This window comes from Scyliorhinus canicula, chromosome 14, assembly GCF_902713615.1.
Source record: "Scyliorhinus canicula chromosome 14, sScyCan1.1, whole genome shotgun sequence".
In the NCBI taxonomy this organism is placed as follows: Eukaryota; Metazoa; Chordata; class Chondrichthyes; order Carcharhiniformes; family Scyliorhinidae; genus Scyliorhinus; species Scyliorhinus canicula.
In genome coordinates, this window is record NC_052159.1 from 83,106,406 (window position 1) to 83,125,357 (window position 18,952).

General features: G+C 48.4%; 1 protein-coding gene across 6 annotated transcripts in view; it reads right to left on the reverse strand.

The window, feature by feature from the left end:
- Positions 1 to 18,952, reverse strand: part of dlg2 (discs, large homolog 2 (Drosophila)) — a 1,378,721-nt gene that overhangs the window by 779,554 nt on the left and 580,215 nt on the right. For all 6 annotated transcript variants that reach the window (XM_038818412.1, XM_038818411.1, XM_038818410.1 and 3 more), the window contains one exon: positions 14,434 to 14,487. In XM_038818412.1, coding sequence (XP_038674340.1) covers positions 14,434 to 14,487 — 54 coding nt within the window. The remainder of the gene's footprint in view (positions 1 to 14,433; positions 14,488 to 18,952) is intronic.

Genomic DNA, 18,952 nt, shown 5'->3' on the forward strand with positions numbered 1-18,952 from the left:
AGCATGGGGGGGGTTGCGGGCAGCGGCGTGCAGAGAGGGGGGCGACGGATGCCCGGGGCCAACGCACCGTCAGCCCCCCCCCTCTGTACGCCCGCTGCCCCCCTAACCCAACCCCCCCCTCACTACCCCTACCTCCCTCCCCACAACCACCTACCCCCCTCCCACCACCCCTACCTCCCCCCCACCACCCCTACCTCCCTCCCCACCACCCCCACCTCCCTCCCCACCACCCCTACCTCCCTCCCCACCACCCCTACCTCCCTCCCCACCCCCCCTACCCCCCTCCAACGCCGCCCCCCATCTCTCGCAACGCCGCAACCCCCCCCCCCCCCTCAACGCCGGGTTCCCCACCCCCTCACACGCCGGGTCCCCTCCCCCCTCAATGCCGGGTCCCTCCCCCTCAACGCGCGGGGTCCCCCCCCCCCCCCCTCAACGCGGGTCCCCCCCCCTCAACGCCGGTACCCACACCCCGTCCCCCTCCCTCTGAAGGCCGGTACCCACACCCCCCCCTCTCTCCTCCCCCCCTTCCTTCCTCCCCCCCTTCCTTCCTCCCCCCCCTTCCTTCCTCCCCTTCCTTCCCCCCCCCTTCCTTCCTCCGTTAGTGGGGGGGGGGGTGCGGCATTAGTGGGGGGTGGGGGGTGGGGGGTGCGGCGTTGGAGGGGGTAGGGGTGGTGAAGGGGGTAGGGGTGGTGAGGGGGGGTTGGGGTAGGGGCAGCGGCGTGCAGAGGAGGGGGGCGACTGATGCCCGGGGCCAACGCACCGTCGCCCCCCTCTGCACGCAGCTGCCCCTACCCCAACCCCCTCCCCTCACCACCCCTACCCCCCCTCACCACCACCCCTACCCCCCTCCAACGCCGCACTCCCCCCACCCCCCACTAACGCCACACCCCCCCCCCCCACTAACGGAGGAAGGAAGGGGGGGAGGAGGAAGGAAGGGGGAGGAGGAAGGAAGGGGAGGAGGAAGGAAGGGGGGGAGGAGGAAGGAGGGGGGAGGAGGAAGGAAGGGGGAGGAGGAAGGAGGGGGGGGAGGAGGAAGGAAGGGGGGAGGAGGAAGGAGGGGGGGAGGAGGAAGGAGGGGGGAGGAGGAAGGAAGGGGGGAGGAGGAAGGAGGGGGGGAGGAGGAAGGAGGGGGAGGAGGAAGGAAGGGGGGAGGAGGAAGGAAGGGGGAGGAGGAAGGAAGGGGGAGGGGAAGGAAGGGGGGAGGAAGGAGGGGGAGGGGGAGGAGGAAGGAGGGGGAGGAGGAAGGAAGGGGGGAGGAAGGAAGGGGTAGGAGGAAGGAGGGGGGGGGAGGAGTAAGGAGGGGGAGGAGGAAGGAGGAAGGAGGGGGGAGGAGGAAGGAAGGGGGGGAGGAGGAGAGGGGGGGGTGTGTGGGTACCGGCCTTCAGAGGGCGGGGGACGGGGTGTGGGTACCGGCGTTGAGGGGGGGGGATGTGTGGGTACCGGCCTTCAGAGGGAGGGGGATGGGGTGTGGGTACCGGCGTTGAGGGGGGGGGGTGTGGGTACCGGCCTTCAGAGGGAGGGGGACGGGGTGTGGGTACCGGCGTGAGGGGGTGTGTGGGTACCGGCGTTGAGGGGGGGACCCGGCGTTGAGGGTGGGGGGGTTGCGGCGTTGCGAGAGATGGGGTTGCGGCGTTGGAGGGGGGTGGGGGCGGCGTTGGAGGGGGGTAGGGGCGGCGTTGGAGGGGGTAGGGGTAGGTGGGGAGGGGGGGTAGGGGTGGTGGGAGAGGGGGTAGGGGCGTTGGAGGGGGGTAGGGGTGGTGGGGAGGGGGGTAGGGGTGGTGAGGAGGGGGGGGTAGGGGCGTTGGAGGGAGGTAGGGGTGGTGAGGGGGAGGTGGTTGGGGTAGGGCAGCAGCGGCGTACAGAGGGGGGGGCGACGGTGCGTTGGCCCAGGTCATCCGTAGCCCCCCCTCTCTGCACGCCGCTGCCCTCAAACCCCCCCCACACCATTCCCCCCCCCCAATGCCGCAACCCCCCCGGATGCCGCAACACCCCAATGCCGCAACCCACCCCCGATGCCGCAACCCCCCCATGCCGCAACCCCCCCCCGATGCCGCCACCACCAACCCACCCCCGATGCCGCACCCCCCCCATGCCCATCCCCCCATGCCGCACCCCCCCCCCGATGCCGCAACCCCCCCCCGATGGCAAACACACCCCCGACACTGAACACTGCGTTGGCCAGGTCATCCGTAGCCCCCCTCTCGCAAGCCGTGCCCAACCCCCCCCCATTCCCCCCCCCGATGCCGCACCCCCGGATGCCCAACCCCCGATGCCGCAACCCCCCCCCGATGCCGCAACCCCCCATTGCCGCAACCCCCCCGATGCCGCAACCCACCCCCCCGATGCCGCAACACCACCCCGATGCCGCAACCACCCCCCCGATGCGCAACCCCCCCCATGCCGCAAAACCCCCACCCCCAATGTGCCGCAAACCCCCACCCGATTGTTGCCGCAACCCCCCCCCCGGATGCCGCAACCCCCCCCCGAATGCCGCCAACCCCCCCCCGACACTGAACGGCGTCAATGGTTGACGCCGTTTTAAAGCAACTGTGATTTTCGCCGACGTGACCCGTGGCCACGTCGGCGGGACTTCGGCCCATCCGGGCCGGAGATTTGTGGACACTTAAAAAAAAATGAAATCCCGCCGGCGCCAGCTGTTTTAAGAGGCTGCCGGCGGGATTTGCACAACGCCGGTTTTTGGCCGGTGGGAGATTTAAAAACCCTGCGGGAGCGGAAATAACGCCGCTGCCCGCCGATTCTCCGACCCTGCGTGGGGTCGGAGAATCCCGCCCACTATGTGGAATCTCATATTGATTGTGTGATGGAATCCGTAGTTTCAAAACTTGCATTTTTTGAGACCGACACTAATTGAAAACTGAAACCAAAACAGGAAACTGAGCAAGGAAACTGATCTTCCAGTTTCTGAGGAAAGTAAAATTGAAACTGAGATTGGAAACCAAAACTTCTGGAGAAAATGAACCTGGTTGAAATCATATAAAAGGACGCAGAAAGCCTCAAGTGTTGATGATTCCAGTGGTGCAGTAGAGGAGGCTGAAGAAGATGGGAGGTTGGATCCAGATCTGAGGATAGGTAGATATAATTTCCACAACTGGTGCTGTTACCTGAATATAAGATTGATGGATCTGTACCATCCAGACCAATGTCTCCGACAGATTCTCCGACCCGGATGAGCCGAGCGGCCTGCTGTTCCCGACCTGTTCACAACGGCGGCAACCACACCTGGTCGCTGCCGTCATGAACTTGGCGCGCCAGGTAAGTGTGGGGCCTGGGGGGGCGGATTGGGGATCGAGCACCACGACCGTGCTCGGGAGGGGACTGGTGCGATCGGTGCCCACCGATCGTCGGGCTGGCGTCTCAAGTGGACGCACTCTTTCCCCTCCGCCGCCCCGCAAGATCAAGTTGCTACGTCTTGCGGGGCGGCTGAGGGGAAAGACGGCAACCGCGCATGCGGCTGCCGAGTTTCCCGGTACGGCCTGCCTATCCCCCCGGGTAGGGGAGAATAGGTGGCCGGGAGAGGCTTCCAACGGCGTCGTGAACATCTCCAGGTTTCACAACGGCATCGGGCCTTGCGGAGAATTCCGCCCATAATGTAGGAATAAATGTTTTTATTTAAGTGGCATGCAGTGATTAGTGGAGTCCCACAGGGAGCAATGCTTGAGCCTCAGTTATTCACAATATCCATCAATGATTTGGATGAGGGGACCAAAAGTAATATTTCCAAGTTTTCTGGTGACATGAAACTTGGTGGGAAAATTAAGTGGTATGGTGGATGTTAAGAGGCTTCAAGGTGATTTAAACAAGTTGAGTGAGTGTACAAATACATGACACATGCAGTATAGCACAGGTGAATGCAAAGTTATTCATATCGGATGGAGAAACAGGATGGTAGAGTATTCTTTAAATGGTGATAGATTGGGAAATGTTGACGTACAAAGGGATCTTGGTGTCGTACACCAGTCACTGAAAGCAGTTAGGAAGCCAAATGATATGTTGGTCATCATGGCAGGATGACTTGAATACAGGAGCAAAAATGTCTTACTGCATCAGTATAAGGGATTGGTGAGACCATGCTCCTGAGGTATTGTGTGCACTTTTGATCTCCTTGTCTAAGAAAGGATATCGTTGCCATAGAAGGAGTGCAGCAAAGGTTCACCAGACTGATTCCTGGGATGGCAGGATTGTCATATGAGGAGAAATTTGACGTGCATTCACTGGAATTTAGAAGAATGAGATGGGATCTTATTGAAATGTATAAAACTTTGACACGGCTGATAGACTGGATGCAGGGATGTTGTTACCTGTCTTGAGGGTCTCCAACAAGGGGTCACAGTCTCAGGATACAGGGTAGGCCCTTTAGGACAGAGATGAGGAGAAATTTCTTCACTCAAGAGGGCAGTGAACCAGTGGAATTCTCTACCACAGAAGGCTTCGGAGGCCAAGAAACTGAAGGAAATACATTTTGAGACTAAAGGTGTCAAGTGATACGAGGAGAGTGCTGAAGTACAGCTTTGAGATAGAGGATCAGCCATGATAATACTGAATGACGGAGCAGACTCGAAAGGCTGAATAGCATACTCCTGCTCCTATTTTCTAAGCTTCTATGAATCTTGTGGCTTTATTCTTCCGGAAAATAACTCTGGTTTTGGCTTTCTTTTCCCCGAAGTTACTTGTATCAATCGAGATTGTAATAATTGGTAAATTACTTATCACAATAAATACATGATAGCATGTTGCCATTTTAAAAAATCTTACGACATTTACATGTTTAAAATAATCTTCTATAATATTCTTTGGTAAAAATAATTCTGTTGCAATAATTGCATGTCACTACTTTAACTCCTTTCCACTGTATGGAATACAAATAAAATTGCTAAATTTTACCTTCATTACAATGGAAAATGGCTGATTGAATGTTTCAGTACTGTTGTATATTTATTTGAACAGCTGATCTAATTTTCAACAGCAATACACAGCATGTACTAAATATTACACTTACAGTTCTGGATAGCAGCCAGGTGTAATTACTTCAATTAGAAATGGAACCCAGGGTGAAAAGGATGTAGTGGTTGTAAATATGTTGAACCCCAGTGGATTTAAGTACTCGGCTTGAGCAGATGCTAACATGTCATGCTCAATATACTGAAATAATAGTTGAATCTTAATTAGATGCAGAATGTCATTTGTTCAAAGAATTCAAATTTTTGAATTTCAAGAAATCTTCATAAATCACTGGTTGCCATCCAACACTTAACAAGAAAGGCTTATTAAAAAAGATTTGGCATCAGTGGTTTAGTACGTTTTAGCTTAATTCGCTGTCCAGATTTATCTATGAAGAAACAATTACACCTCTTTGACAGGGTAATGGCAATGCATGTTAGTGCACGGTAGCATCGTGTGGCAAATCATGGAGATATTCTGAAATAATGAAAATGTAGCAGACGTATGATTCAACCTGGACTGCTCACATGACCAACCAAGCAAGCATTTATGCATTGGCATCAAAACATGCTACCTGACTGACCCCATTTGTATAAAAACTGTAAATCAGATAGGGGAAAGAGAAGTAATGATGAAAAAAATCATGTATGTTTTAACATTTGTCATAATTATATATTTAATTCTGAAATTTTTTGAAATGTTCACAAAAACTGTACCAAACTGTTCGTAGGGAATTGATTTGGAGTAAACAACTGCAGGAAAGCCATATAACCAATAAGGAATATTACCATTTGTATAACTCCTTGTGCTGAGGTTTACAAGCCCCTGGGCTGTTAATGGACTGTTAATAGACTGGAGGTGCGATTTTCACCTCTCCAAAATACCAAATCCTACTTCAGAGAGTGGCTGGCCAATCCGAGTGCTTTGGAACAGAAGCGTGTGTCGTTGGATCGGGATTTAGATCAGTGGTTAGGGGTCTCGCTGGGTGCCACACTGGCTGGCCCAGGTGATGGCCACAAACACAATTACATGTACTGCAAGCATCTTGCAAATAGATGTGACCATCTCATTGGAGGGACAGAGCTGCTCAGAAATCTGAGGATAATTTGAGAGCTGCTTCAGGGTAAGCTCTTCTCCTTTTTAAAAGCATTTGTATTCGACAAATTTTCAACAGTATTACAATACAAAACAACCCCACAAAACTCCCCAGCCCACCCAAGCCACCTCCCCTCCTTCAACTGTCAATGGTAATGAACTCCCAAAAATGCATGAGAAACAAACCCCAACAATTGTAGAACCCATCACTTTCTCCCTCAGAGCAAACTTCACCTTTTCCAGGGTCAGAAACCCGAGCAGGTCCCCCTGCCACGCCGAGACACAGGGTGGAGAAGCTGACTTCCACCCCAATAAGGCCCACCTATGAGCAATCAGAAAGGCGAAGACTAAAACACCTGCCCCCGCACCCCCTTGCAGCTCCGGCCGGTCTGACACCCCAAATGTGGCTTCTAGGGGACCGGACTCCATGCCAAACGGCAAAACCCCCAAAATGGTGCTGAACTCCGTCCTCAGATCCTTTCCAGATTCGGGCAGGACCAAAACAAATGTCCATGATGGACAGGGCCCCTCAAACATCGTTCAGAGACATCCTCCATCCTTTGGAACAGTTGGCTCATTCTAGACTTTGTGAGGTGCGCCCTGTACACTACCTTCAGTTGTCTCAGCCCCAGCCTCGTGCACAAAGTCGAGGCATTACCCTCCACAGCACCTCGCACAACAGACCCTCCTCCAGCACCACCCCAATGCTTCCTCTCATTTTGCCGTAACCTCCTCCAAGGACACCCCATCCTCCTCCAAGATCCTCCCGAAAATCACCAAGACATCCTCCCACTCCAAACCCCCTGCTGACAGCACAGCCTCCAGCAACGATGAGGGAGGCACCATCGGGAAGGTCGGGAAGATCCCGCAAAGACCTGCACTAGTCGAAACATCCTGCCCAACTCCTCCAAACTCGCAAATCGTCCTCCCAGAAATAAATCCTTAATTTCCTTAATCTCCCTCTCTTCCCATCCGCGAAACCTTGCTTCCTGGCTCTAACCCATAATTCCCCCTGATTGGCATGCCCCCTGACCCAGCTTCCAGCCTAAAATGCTGTCTAAACTGCCTCCAGATCTTCACTGGGGCCATCGGGAGTGGCGCCATTGCCACCATCCGCAGCACCGACCCGCTGCAAGAGCACGCCTCCATCCTCGCCCATAAAGCAACCCCCTCGCTGATCCAACCACGAACCTTCTCTGCATTTGCCACGCAATAACATTATGTCAAATTTGGGAGGCTAACCCACACCCGCCTGCCATCCTCTCTGCAGTATCACCTTCCTAATCCTAGCCACATTCCCTGCCCAAACAAACGAAGAGATCAGCCTATCCACCCCTAAAAAATGCCTTGGACAAAACGACCAGTAGGCATTGAAACAAAAACAGGAATCGCGGCAAAACATTCATTCCAACTACCTCCACCCAGCCCACTAACCAGAGAAGGAGATTGTCCCACCTCAGCAAATCAGCCTTCATCCTCCCCACCAAGCTCATGAAGTTAAACTTCCGAAGCCCAACCCAATCCCGGGCCACCTTCAAATACAAGGCAAAACGGCAGTCCCCCACCCCCACTCCCAGAGGGGAGACCACAAAATACTCACTTTTTGCCAAATTCAATTCGTACCCTGAAAATGTCCCAAATATCTGGAACAACCCCATTAAACTCCCCATCGAAGCTCTCCATCAGCTCCGAAGTATACAGCAACAGGTCATATGCATATAAGAACACGCTATGTTCCACCCACCCCTCAATATCCTGTTCCAAAACCGAGCACCATGGCGCAATAGCCAATGCAAACAAAAGGGGGGACATGGGGCATCCCTGCCTAGTACTCCGTCCTAATGCAAAATACCCTGAGTTCATTCTATTTGTGTTTGCACTTGCAATCGGCTCCTTATATAGCAACTACACTCACACCACAAACTTCGGTCCAATCCCAAATTTATCCAATACTAAATCAAATACTAATCAAATAACTCCAGTCCATCTGATCAAACGCCTCCTCCTCATCTAATGCCACCACCACCTCCATCTCCTGCCCCTCTGCCGGAGAAAGCACCACATTTCAACAACCTCTTCACATCTGAGGACAACTGTCTTTCCTTTATGAATCCTCTCAGGTCCTCCTCAATCACTTTTGGGAGGCACCCTTCAAAACTTACGCCAACACCTTTGCCAGTATCTTGGGGTCTACATTCAGCAGAGATGTGGGCCTATGTGACCCACACTCCACCGGACCCTTGCCATTCTTTAACAATAGCCTGAGGCCTGCAAGCCACCCCTAACCATCGCATTCTCAAACATTTCCACAATCAACGTTGCCAGGCTATCCTTAAATCTTTTATAAAATTTGACCACAAACCCTTCGAGTCCCGCCGCCCTCCCTGCCTACATCCTCCCAATCGCCACCTTCACCTCCTCCTCCCCACCGACTCCTCCGACCCTGCCCTCACCGCCTCCCTCAACCTCTGCCACCCAAAAAACTCCCTCATCTCCCACTCTTCCTCCAGTGACTCTTCTGACATATACAGGTTCCTATAGAACTCCTTGAGCACCTTTTAACCTGTTCTGGAGCCACCACCAACTCCCCCCACTTGTCCCGCAGCCAAACTCTATCCATTACTGTGGCCTCCCTATGGAGCTGACCCACCAACATACGCCCTGCCTTCTCCCCATACTCATAGACAGCCCCCCTCGCCCTTCTCAACTGACGCACCACTTTCCCCGTGGACAATAGGTCAAACCTTGCCTACAACTCCTTCCTCTTTGTCAGGAAACCCATGTCCAGATCCCCTGCCTACATCTCATCCACCTCCAAAATCAGTCATTGGCATTCCTCCCTCTCCTCCCTATCCACCTTCGATTTAAACAAGATCACCTCCCCCTTCACCACTGTCTTCAGAGCCTCCCAGACCACTGACCGTGAGACCCCCCCCCCCATGCAATTAAACCCCAGGGTAGCATGGTGGTTAGCATAAATGCTTCACAGCTCCAGGGTCCCAGGTTCGATTCCCGGCTGGGTCACTGTCTGTGTGGAGTCTGCACGTCCTCCCCCTGTGTGCGTGGGTTTCCTCCGGGTGCTCCGGTTTCCTCCCACAGTCCAAAGATGTGCGGGTTAGGTGGATTGGCCATGCTAAATTGCCCGTAGTGTCCTAATAAAAGTAAGGTTAAGGGGGGGGTTGTTGGGTTACGGGTATAGGGTGGATACGTGGGTTTGAGTAGGGTGATCATGGCTCGGCACAACATTGAGGGCCGAAGGGCCTGTTCTGTGCTGTACTGTTCTATGTCTATGTCTATACTCCTCAATCACGTTCCCTATCTTGTCACAGAAGCTGCAGTCCACCAGTAACCCGTAATCCATTCTCGATCCTGACCTCTGGGCTGCCCTCTTCTCCAAAACCACGCCCATCCAATGTCAGCCTGACCCAAGATGTCAATTACCGAGTAATCCGACCTCTGAACTCCAGTCAACAGTGCCTTTCCCACCACAAAAAAGTTAATCCTCGAAAACGCCTTGTGCACCTGGAAGAAAATCTCCACGGGGCCACTCCCCCCATCTCCCTCATGAGCTCTCCCCCCTCCCCTGACTCTCCCGTGACTCCTCAATGAGTCAGTGAGCGCAGCTGAGACCTGCCCACCTATGGTTCCAGCACGATGTTCCAATCCCCCCCCTATTATCAGCTCATGGGTATCCAGATCCAGAATGGCACCCAGCGCTCTCTTCAGAACCCCGCATCATCCAAATTGGGGACATACATGCTTGCCACCGCTACCAAACTCTCCTCCAATGCAGCCGTCACTATCACGTACTTGCCCCTCTCTTCAGCCACCACCTTTTCCATCTGAAACCTGACCCTCTTCCCCACCAATATCGCCACTTCCCGAGCACCACTATTTAACCCCGAATGAAACACCCAACTCACCCAACCCTTCCTAAACCTTACCTGATCCTTCACTCTCAAATGGGTCTCAATCTGCATCACCACATCAGCTTTTAAACTCTTCAAATACATGAAAACTCTTGCTCACCTCGCAAGTCATGCTAGCCCGCTCACTTTCCACGTCAGACTATTCTGACCGGGGGTCTCTCATCTCCCACACCCCTCCTTTCCGCCATCACCATTACCCCGGGTCCTACCATCCGGCCAGGCCCGACTCATCCTTTCATTACCGCCCTATCCTTTTGTTCCTGCTCCGCTGTTTGGGTCGCTGAACATTCCCCCTCCTGGTTTGCCTGGGCCTCCGCCTGGCCTCATGGGGCCGCCGGTCCGCTCGCCCATTGTTCCCGCCACTTTCCTGCTGCTTGTGACTTCTCGCTGTCCCCTCGATCTGTTGTTCACAGGCATCGCCTTTCCTTCTCACCCGGTTGATGCCTTTTGTATTTGGGTGGGTTTTAGGTGGCTTTTTGGGCCAAAAACTCAAATATATTCACTGTGTTGGGTCCAACTGAGAGGAGAGTCACTTTATGTGTGTCTGCTCAGCACATTGCCTCCACCGGAAATGATGTAGAGGCAAACTCATAGATCATCCCTGTAATCAACTCGCTGCTAAAGAAAGAATACTTTTATACGGACCAAAGATTGTAGTTAAGGATCAATGATTAATAGTGTAAAATGTAAAATGACATCTATAAAAGTAATGATGAAATCTGATGAAAATGATGCTCAAAACTTATTTTTCACGCTGAGCATAATACGATTCTGTACTTGTTCCTGTTCTTGAGGTATTGGCTATTCCTCATCTAAGGGCATTATGTGCGACGGAACAATGCCAACCCCATAGGGTGATGTGTCGCAAGCAAGCTGTAACCTCAGCTTTGGATTGTAGTGGACCAAGAACTCCTGACTTCTTCGATATTTAGATAAGAATTCTTCGGTCCAGTGCCATGCTTGGTTGACACAAAGCAAAGTGTGTAATTACTTCAGACTGGTTGCTAAGTTAGGAATGAATATGCCATATTAATTAAGAAATCCTAAAAACAACCTCAGCTACATCACATTCTGTGGATGTGGGACTTCTAGGATCTCAACCATCTTATTTGGTTCTTTAAGTAAACCATCTTTGTCAATGACATGACTCAAATAGTTGAAAGAAGACTAAAAATTCACACTTTTCCAAGCTTCCAAGTACCTTATGTATTCTTCATCATTTAAACCTGGAATAAGAATGCCACCTAGGTAACACTGCACACCAGATAGCTCACTCAGAATTTGAGCCATAGATCTATGAAAAAGAGGAGGTGCGAAGTTATCCCAAATGGAAGTCTCCAATAACGAAAAAGATCCTTGTGTGTCACCATGGTAAATAATGGCTGTGGCTCTGCAGTCATCTATAGATGTGCCTGAGAAAGATCTATTTTGCTGAATTGTTGTCCTCCTGAGAGTCAAGCAAATAAATCTTCAATCAGTGGCAGAGGACAGTGAACTGCACACAATACTGGGTTAATTGTGGTTTTAAAATCTCCACATTTTCTTACTAAGCCATCATGCTTTAACACAGGAACCACTGGTGTCTCTGAATCACTGGCAGTAACGGGTTCAATGACTCCTGTCTGAACTAATCATTCAAGATCTTTTTCTACTTTCGGCCCGGTGATGTCTGGTAAGATTTTCAGTTTGAGGCATTTAGGTGCACAGTCTGGCTTGATTAACTTCAAGTCCTGTCATTGAGCCCAGTAATTCTTCAAACACCTTTGCATACTTGTTCAGAAGTTGTTACAGGTTATTCTTTGAATCAACTAGTTGGTTCATGACAGCCCAGTTGAGTTTTATCTTGCTCAACCATGATCTACCAAGCAAGGCGGGTAAGTTCTCTTGGACCAGGAGACCGTTTTGACTGTTAACTTCCATATTCACCATAATTCATCCCTTTAGTGGTACTACTTCTTTTGTGAACATCCTTAGGACAACACTTGATGGCTGTAAAGGTAGATGCTGTAGTTTCTGACTAGATTGTCTCAGGCATTAGTGAAAATGCAATGCCCATATCCATTTCCATCTTCATTGTATTGCCAACATAGTTTGGGAGTACCCAGAAGCTTCTCTGATCACCTTGTACTGTCAAGACACCTAGCTTAGGGCAGCATGGTGGCACAGTGGTTAGCATTACTACATCATGGCGCCGAGATCCAGGTTTGATCCCGGCTCTGGGTCATTGTCCATGTGGAGGTTTGCACAATCTCCCCGTGTTTGCATGGGTTTCGCCCCCACAACGCAAAGATGTGTAGGGTAGGTGGAGTGGCCATGCTAAATTGCCCCTAAATTTACACTAAATTTATTTTAAAAAAAGACACCTAGCTTGAATTTTGAAAGCTGACTTGGAACATTGTCCCCTGATGAATCTTTAATTCCAGCAATTAACTTGTAAACTCAACTGGTAGGCTTGGTTGTATGTATTTTGTACACTTCTTTTGGCTGATGAACGTTGACATGACCAAAATGCCTTTGCAATGGGTCTACTTTACTACATTTTTTGCAATTGTTTTCCTCACTTCAACATTCTCTTGCTCAACGTTCCACTTGAGTACAGCAATGACATGGTAGAATTTTCACAGGCTTTCTTTTAGCAGCCTCCATCTGATGAACCTTTGCGCGGACTCCAATTAACAAAGCCTCTTTCATTGCAAGTTCTATGAAAGTAGCGCTTTCCACAAGATATTTCAGGGTCAGGGCACTTTCAGTCAACAGTTAATTTTGGGTAGCTTCATTTCTGAGTCCACAGTCCAATCTGTCTCCAAGTGCATCATTAAATGTTTGACCAAATTCACAGTGCAAAATAAGAAAAGTGCAGCATAGAAGCAGGCCCTTCGACCCTCCAAGCCTGTGCCAGCCATGCTGCCCGTCTAACCTAAAATCTTCTACACTTCTGGGGTGCGTATCCCTCTATTCCCATCCTATTCATGTATTTGTCAAGACACCCCATAAACATCACTATCGTATCTGCTTCCACCAACACCTCCGGTAGTGAGTTCTAGGCAACCTACACTCCATGTAAAAAAGCTTCCCTCGCACATCGCCGCACAACTTCACCCATCGCACCTTAAACCTATGATCCCTAGTAATTGACTCTTCCAGCCTGGGAAAAGCTTCTGACTATTCGTTCTGTTCATGCCCCTCATAATTTTGTAGACTTCTATCAAGCCACCCCTCAACCTCTGTAGTTCCAATAAGAACAAACTGAGTTTATCCAACCTCTCCTCATATCTAGTGCCCTCTATATCAGGCAACATCTTGGTAAACCTCTTCTGTACCCTCTCCAAAGCCTCCACATCCTTCTGGTAGTGTGGTATCCAGAATTGAACACTATATTCCAAGTGTGGCCGAATTAAGGTTCTATGCAGCTGCAACACGCCTTGTCAATTTGTATACTCAATGCTCCGGCCGATGAAAGCCGTATGCTTTCTTGACTACCTTCTCCACCTGCGTTGCCTTTTCCAGTGACCTTTGGACCTGTACATCCTGATGCCTCTACCTGTCAATACTCTCAAGGGTTCTGCCATTTACTATATATTTCCCATCTGTATTAGACCTTCCAAAATGCATTGCTTCACATTTGTCCAGATTAAACTCCATCTGCCATCCCTCCACCCATGTTTCCAACTGATCTATATCCTTCTGTATCCTCTGACAGGCCTCATCACTGTCCGCAATTCCACCTACCTTTGTGTCGTCTGCAAACATACCGATCAGACCAGTTACAGTTTCCTCCAAATCATTTCTGTATACTACAAACATCAAAGGTCCTGCACTGATCCCGGCGGAACACCACTCATCACAGCCCTCCATTCAGAAAAACACCCTTCCACTACTACCCTTTATCTTCTGTGACCAAGCCAGTCCTGTATCCATCTTGCCAGCTCACATCTGATCCCGAGTGGCTTCATCTTCTGTAGCAGTCTGCCATAAGGGACCTTCTCAAAGGCCTTAATGAAGTCCATGTAGACAACATCCACTGCCCTACAGTCATTAATCATCTTTGTCACTTCCTCGAAAAACTCGGTCAAGTTAATGAGACACGACCTCTCCTTCATAAAACCATGAATCCTCTTACTAATACGTCCATTTGCTTCCAAATGGGAGTAAATCCTGTCTCAAAAAATCATCTCCAGGCTTGTATTCCCAACATATTGTAACCCTAGACATCAGGTTTGTATGGAACCTAATTTCCATATTATATTTACTGATAAATTGTGGCTAATAAAGAGAGGTGTAAAGATGGAGATGCTTTGTTTTCATTACCCCCAACAATACTTTAATTTTAATGTGAATAATACTTCTTCCAATGTTTTATAATATTGGTAGTGGTGGAAAATATATTGTTATGCTTTATTAAATACAATTTATACATGTCATCTGTGCAATGTTAAAGAGTTATACTTACATAAGGGATTGTCTCCAGTACTTCCGTATTTGCAATCATGGGGGCAGGGCTCGCCTGTATGTAAACAAAAATACAGTCAAGTATATTTGCAAGAATTGCTAATTCCTGACCACATATCAGCCAAATTGTTCATTCTGCAAATTAGCATGTTGTTGTAAATCAAACAAATTTATAGTTTGTATTTAATAGTTAAAACATTAAAACTAAATAATAATGTTGAGTTCTAATGAAAGTAAGGTTACTTCTTCAAGAGTTACATCCAGTCACCAACTGAAGGAAATTGCCAAGTATTATAAATTGGAAACTGATTATTCTATTTATCAGAATTACATATCACTTACATGACATAATTTGAATGGTTAAATTCAGGACTGTTTAATGAAAATATTTTATCACTAATTCCCACATTTATATTAAGCTGCTTTTTGATATTTCTGCAACAATTTGCTCATATGTCACTTCGCATTCAGTTGAAATGTTAATCGCTTGTTACACTCCTTTCTGAATATGGGAAATATTACAGATTTCTGTTGAAGAAGTCATACAGCTTTTGTTGACCATGAGTTTAAACACAATTACTAAAGATGGAGAAACCTATAGTTTCCATTCGAAACTCATCTATAATACAATAAAGATCACAGTTTTCAGTGGTTTTCATAGTTACAAGCCTCAAGAGTTGCTCTGACTGTCGGACGTGCACACACCATTCACTAAGGAGATGAATTATTATACATAAATGAAGTAATCCAGGAGACATGAAGATAAAAAAACAAATTTAACTCAAAAGTAAGGCCACACCGCTGGCATACATCAATAGTGACCCAGTCTGGAACTAACAGGTATTTAAAAGGCTTAATAATGAGTCCCAGCTGGACAATCTGCACATTACCATGGAAACTCGTACACCGCAAGCCCCCTAGAGAGATCAATGAGTGATCCCTCATGATTCTCAAGAGGGTTATCACAATGAGACATTCCAAACCAAAGCTGACCCACCACTGAAACAACCTACCCAATGCAAAATCCTTCTCAAAGGTATCTATATCATCAATAAAATTGAATGTGGATGCTTCCACATATTTTAATATGCCTCTGCTTTTCCCCTAACAAATGTGCTTTGAGCAGACAGTATTTTCTTTACTGCCCTTCCATACCACTGTTAAACATGCACCAGTGAACTGATTGTCACTGGAGTATTAGATTATACGGTAAGCATTGAATAATCACATTTAAGATCCAAGCATAAAATCACTGCCCAGCCAGTCCCAATCTATAGAATTATTGGTCTACAATTTCAAAACTTCACTATAAAATATGAATCCAAGCAGTTTTAAATGCTGACGAATCAAATGACTGGTTTCTCATCCCAATGGTATCTTAGCTAATACACAAAGTAACTGGATAGAGTCAGTATAATACCATTTATGGTTGCGCACCGTAGTCTAATACAGGGTCAACAATGTAGGATTTAATTATTGAATTAAAAGCACATAACAGCACATCTATATTATAATTAAAAAATCAGTTATAATAGAATCTTAGAATCCCTACAGTGCCAAAGGAGGCCATTTGGCCCATTGGGTCTGCACTGGCCCTCTGAAAGAGCAACCTACCTAGGTTCAGGCCCATTCTAATCTTTTGGACACTAAGGGACAATTTAGCATGGCCTGCATATCTTTGGACTGTGAGAGGAAACAGGAGCATCTGGAGGAAATCTACGCAAACACAGGGAGAAAGTGCAAACTGCACACATTCACCCGAGGCTGGAATTGAACCCGGGTCCCTGGCACTGTGAGGCAGCAGTGCTAACCACCGTGACACCGTGCTGCCCTATTCAGTTATCTTGAATGTGGCTTTGACAGAAAAAGAATAAGACGAAAGGGAGTCTAATTTCTGGACTAGAACGTGCGACTAAAAATGGGAATATTCTTGTGTTGGTGTAAATAATAATTTATCCAAATATTGGGCATGTGCACACGTTGGTTGCCAACATAGAGCTTTGTAATTAAACCAAACCAATGCTTTTGAAGTTAAGGGCCCGATCCAATGGCCACGCTGCGTCTGAAAGTCAGCTCGCCGGGTTGCAGCGTGGCCAACAAAAGTCGGGAGCCTCTCTCCTGGGTTCTACCCGGCTTGCAACGTCTTACAAGATCTAACGCGATCTCATGAGAAGTTGTGATGTAAATCCCGCACATTGTGGGCGGGGTCACTTTTTCGCAATTCTGCATATTTGAGTGAGACAGCTTGTCTCACTTTAATGTACAGATTCCTTTAAAAAAAAATTTTTTTTAGAGTACTCAATTCATTTTTTCCAATTAAGGGGCAATTTAGCGTGTCCAATCCACCTAGTCTGCACATCTTTGTGTCGTGGGGACAAAACCCACGCAAACACGGGGAGAATGTGTAAACTCCACACGGACAGTGACCCAGAGCCGGGATCGAACCTGGGACCTCGGTGCCATGAAACAACAGTGCTAACCACTGCTCCACCGTGCTGCCCTGATGTACAGATTCCTGAGGTACCCGAAGCGTTAGGATCTATTCCCATTGCCACGGAGACCTTGGGCAAGTGTCGTTCAGCACTGGTTCCCACAAACGGGGACCAAACGGAACGGCACTCGTGGGGATCTCCCAAGGGATCAGAGGCCCCCAGGTGCATGGCTTTTGGCAGAGTTGTACTGGCACTACTGGTGCCAGCTGGGCACTGTCATCTGGCACCCTGGCAGTTCCAGTGTGGCACCCTGGCTGTGCCACCTAGGTTCAATTACCAATTAGCCTGGGATTGATGCAAAGGAGACTTCCTTTTTTGTTGAGAAAGTATTCAATGTTTATGCCCAGAAACCTTTCACAGCTAAATCAAATTATTAAACTGAGAAGAGAGTTGGTTCTCCTTCAATGTACTGCTTCTGGTGAAAAAGTCAGTGCAAAGCAATTATACTTCCAAAATAAGTCCAGATTTATCATTTCTCACCATTTAATGTGTAGGTAGTATCTACTTTTGCTAAAAATAACACACGGAGAAATATATATGCTGGATTTATCCAGAGGTCATTGAAGTTGCTAGGAGAAATCAATAAAATCCTATTGAAAGAAACATCTGGGCCTTTCAGAACTTCAGGATGACCCAAAGCACTTTACAATGAAACACATTTTGGTGTAGTTATAGAATAAAGAACAAAGAACAAAGAAAAGTACAGCACAGGAAGAGGCCCTTCGGCCCTCCAAGCCTGCGCCATGCTGCCCGTCTAAACTAAAATCTTCTCCACTTCTGTGGTCCGTATCCCTCTGTTCCCATCCTATTCATGTATTTGTCAAGATGATCCTTAAACGTCACTATTGTCCCTGCTTCCACCACCTCTTCCAGCAGCGAGTTCCTCTGTAAAAAAACTTACCTCGTACATCTCCGCTAAACCTTGCCCCTTGCACCTTAAATCTAAGCCCCCTAGTAATTGACCCCTCTACCCTGGGAAAAAGTCTCTGACTATCCACTCTGCCTATGCCCCTCATAATTTTGTAGACACAGTGTATGATGGAGGAAACACAGCAACCAAATTGGACACAACAAGCTCCCACAAACAGCAATATGATAATCGCGAGAACATCTTTTATTAGTGATGTTGACTGAGGGATAAATATTGACTGAACACCTGAGAATGATTCCCCTGCATTTTTTGAAATAGTGCCTTTGAATTTTTACTTCCACCAGTTATGGCTAACGGGGCCTCAGTTTAACGTCTGAGCAAAAAAGCTGGTATTTTTGAGCACTGAGGGAGTACTGTACTGGAGTGTGAGCCTAAATTATTGTGCTGAAATCTCTGGAATGGGACTACTCAGAAGCAAGAGTAGCACTAACTGAACAACTGACATATTATTCCATGATCAAGACACTTAAGCAAGACCAAAGGCAAAGTTATAAAATGAAGAATTATATGAAACAAAAAGAAAGACTTCATGTATGGTGTCTTTCACAAGCACTGCATTCCAAAGTGCTTTACAGCCAATTAAGTACTTTCAAAATATAGTCACAGTTGTCGTTTGCGCACAGTACATTTCCACAAACAAAATGTGATATTGACCAGATGATGGGCTGGTATCTCCGCTGTCGGGATTTACCACTGCACCGGCAGTGCACCCATGCCCGGGGTTCCCGATGGGGCAGGGACGATTGAAGTGTTTGGTATCATTTGCAACCTCTCAGATACTGAAGCATTCCACGCTCACATGCAGCAAGACCTGTTAAACCTTCAGGCTTGGGCTAATAAGTGACAACTACCATTCATGTCACACAACTGCCAGGCAGTAAATATCTCCAACAAGTGATAATCTAATCACTTCCCCTTGACATTCAACAGCATTACCACTGCAGAATCCTTCATCGTCAACATCCTGCAGATTACCATTGACAAGAAACTTAACTGGACCAGCCATATAAACACTGAGGCTACAAGAACAGGTCTGAGGCTGGAAACTATGTAGTTACCACCCTTCTGACTCCCCAAAGACAGTCCCTGTCAGGAGT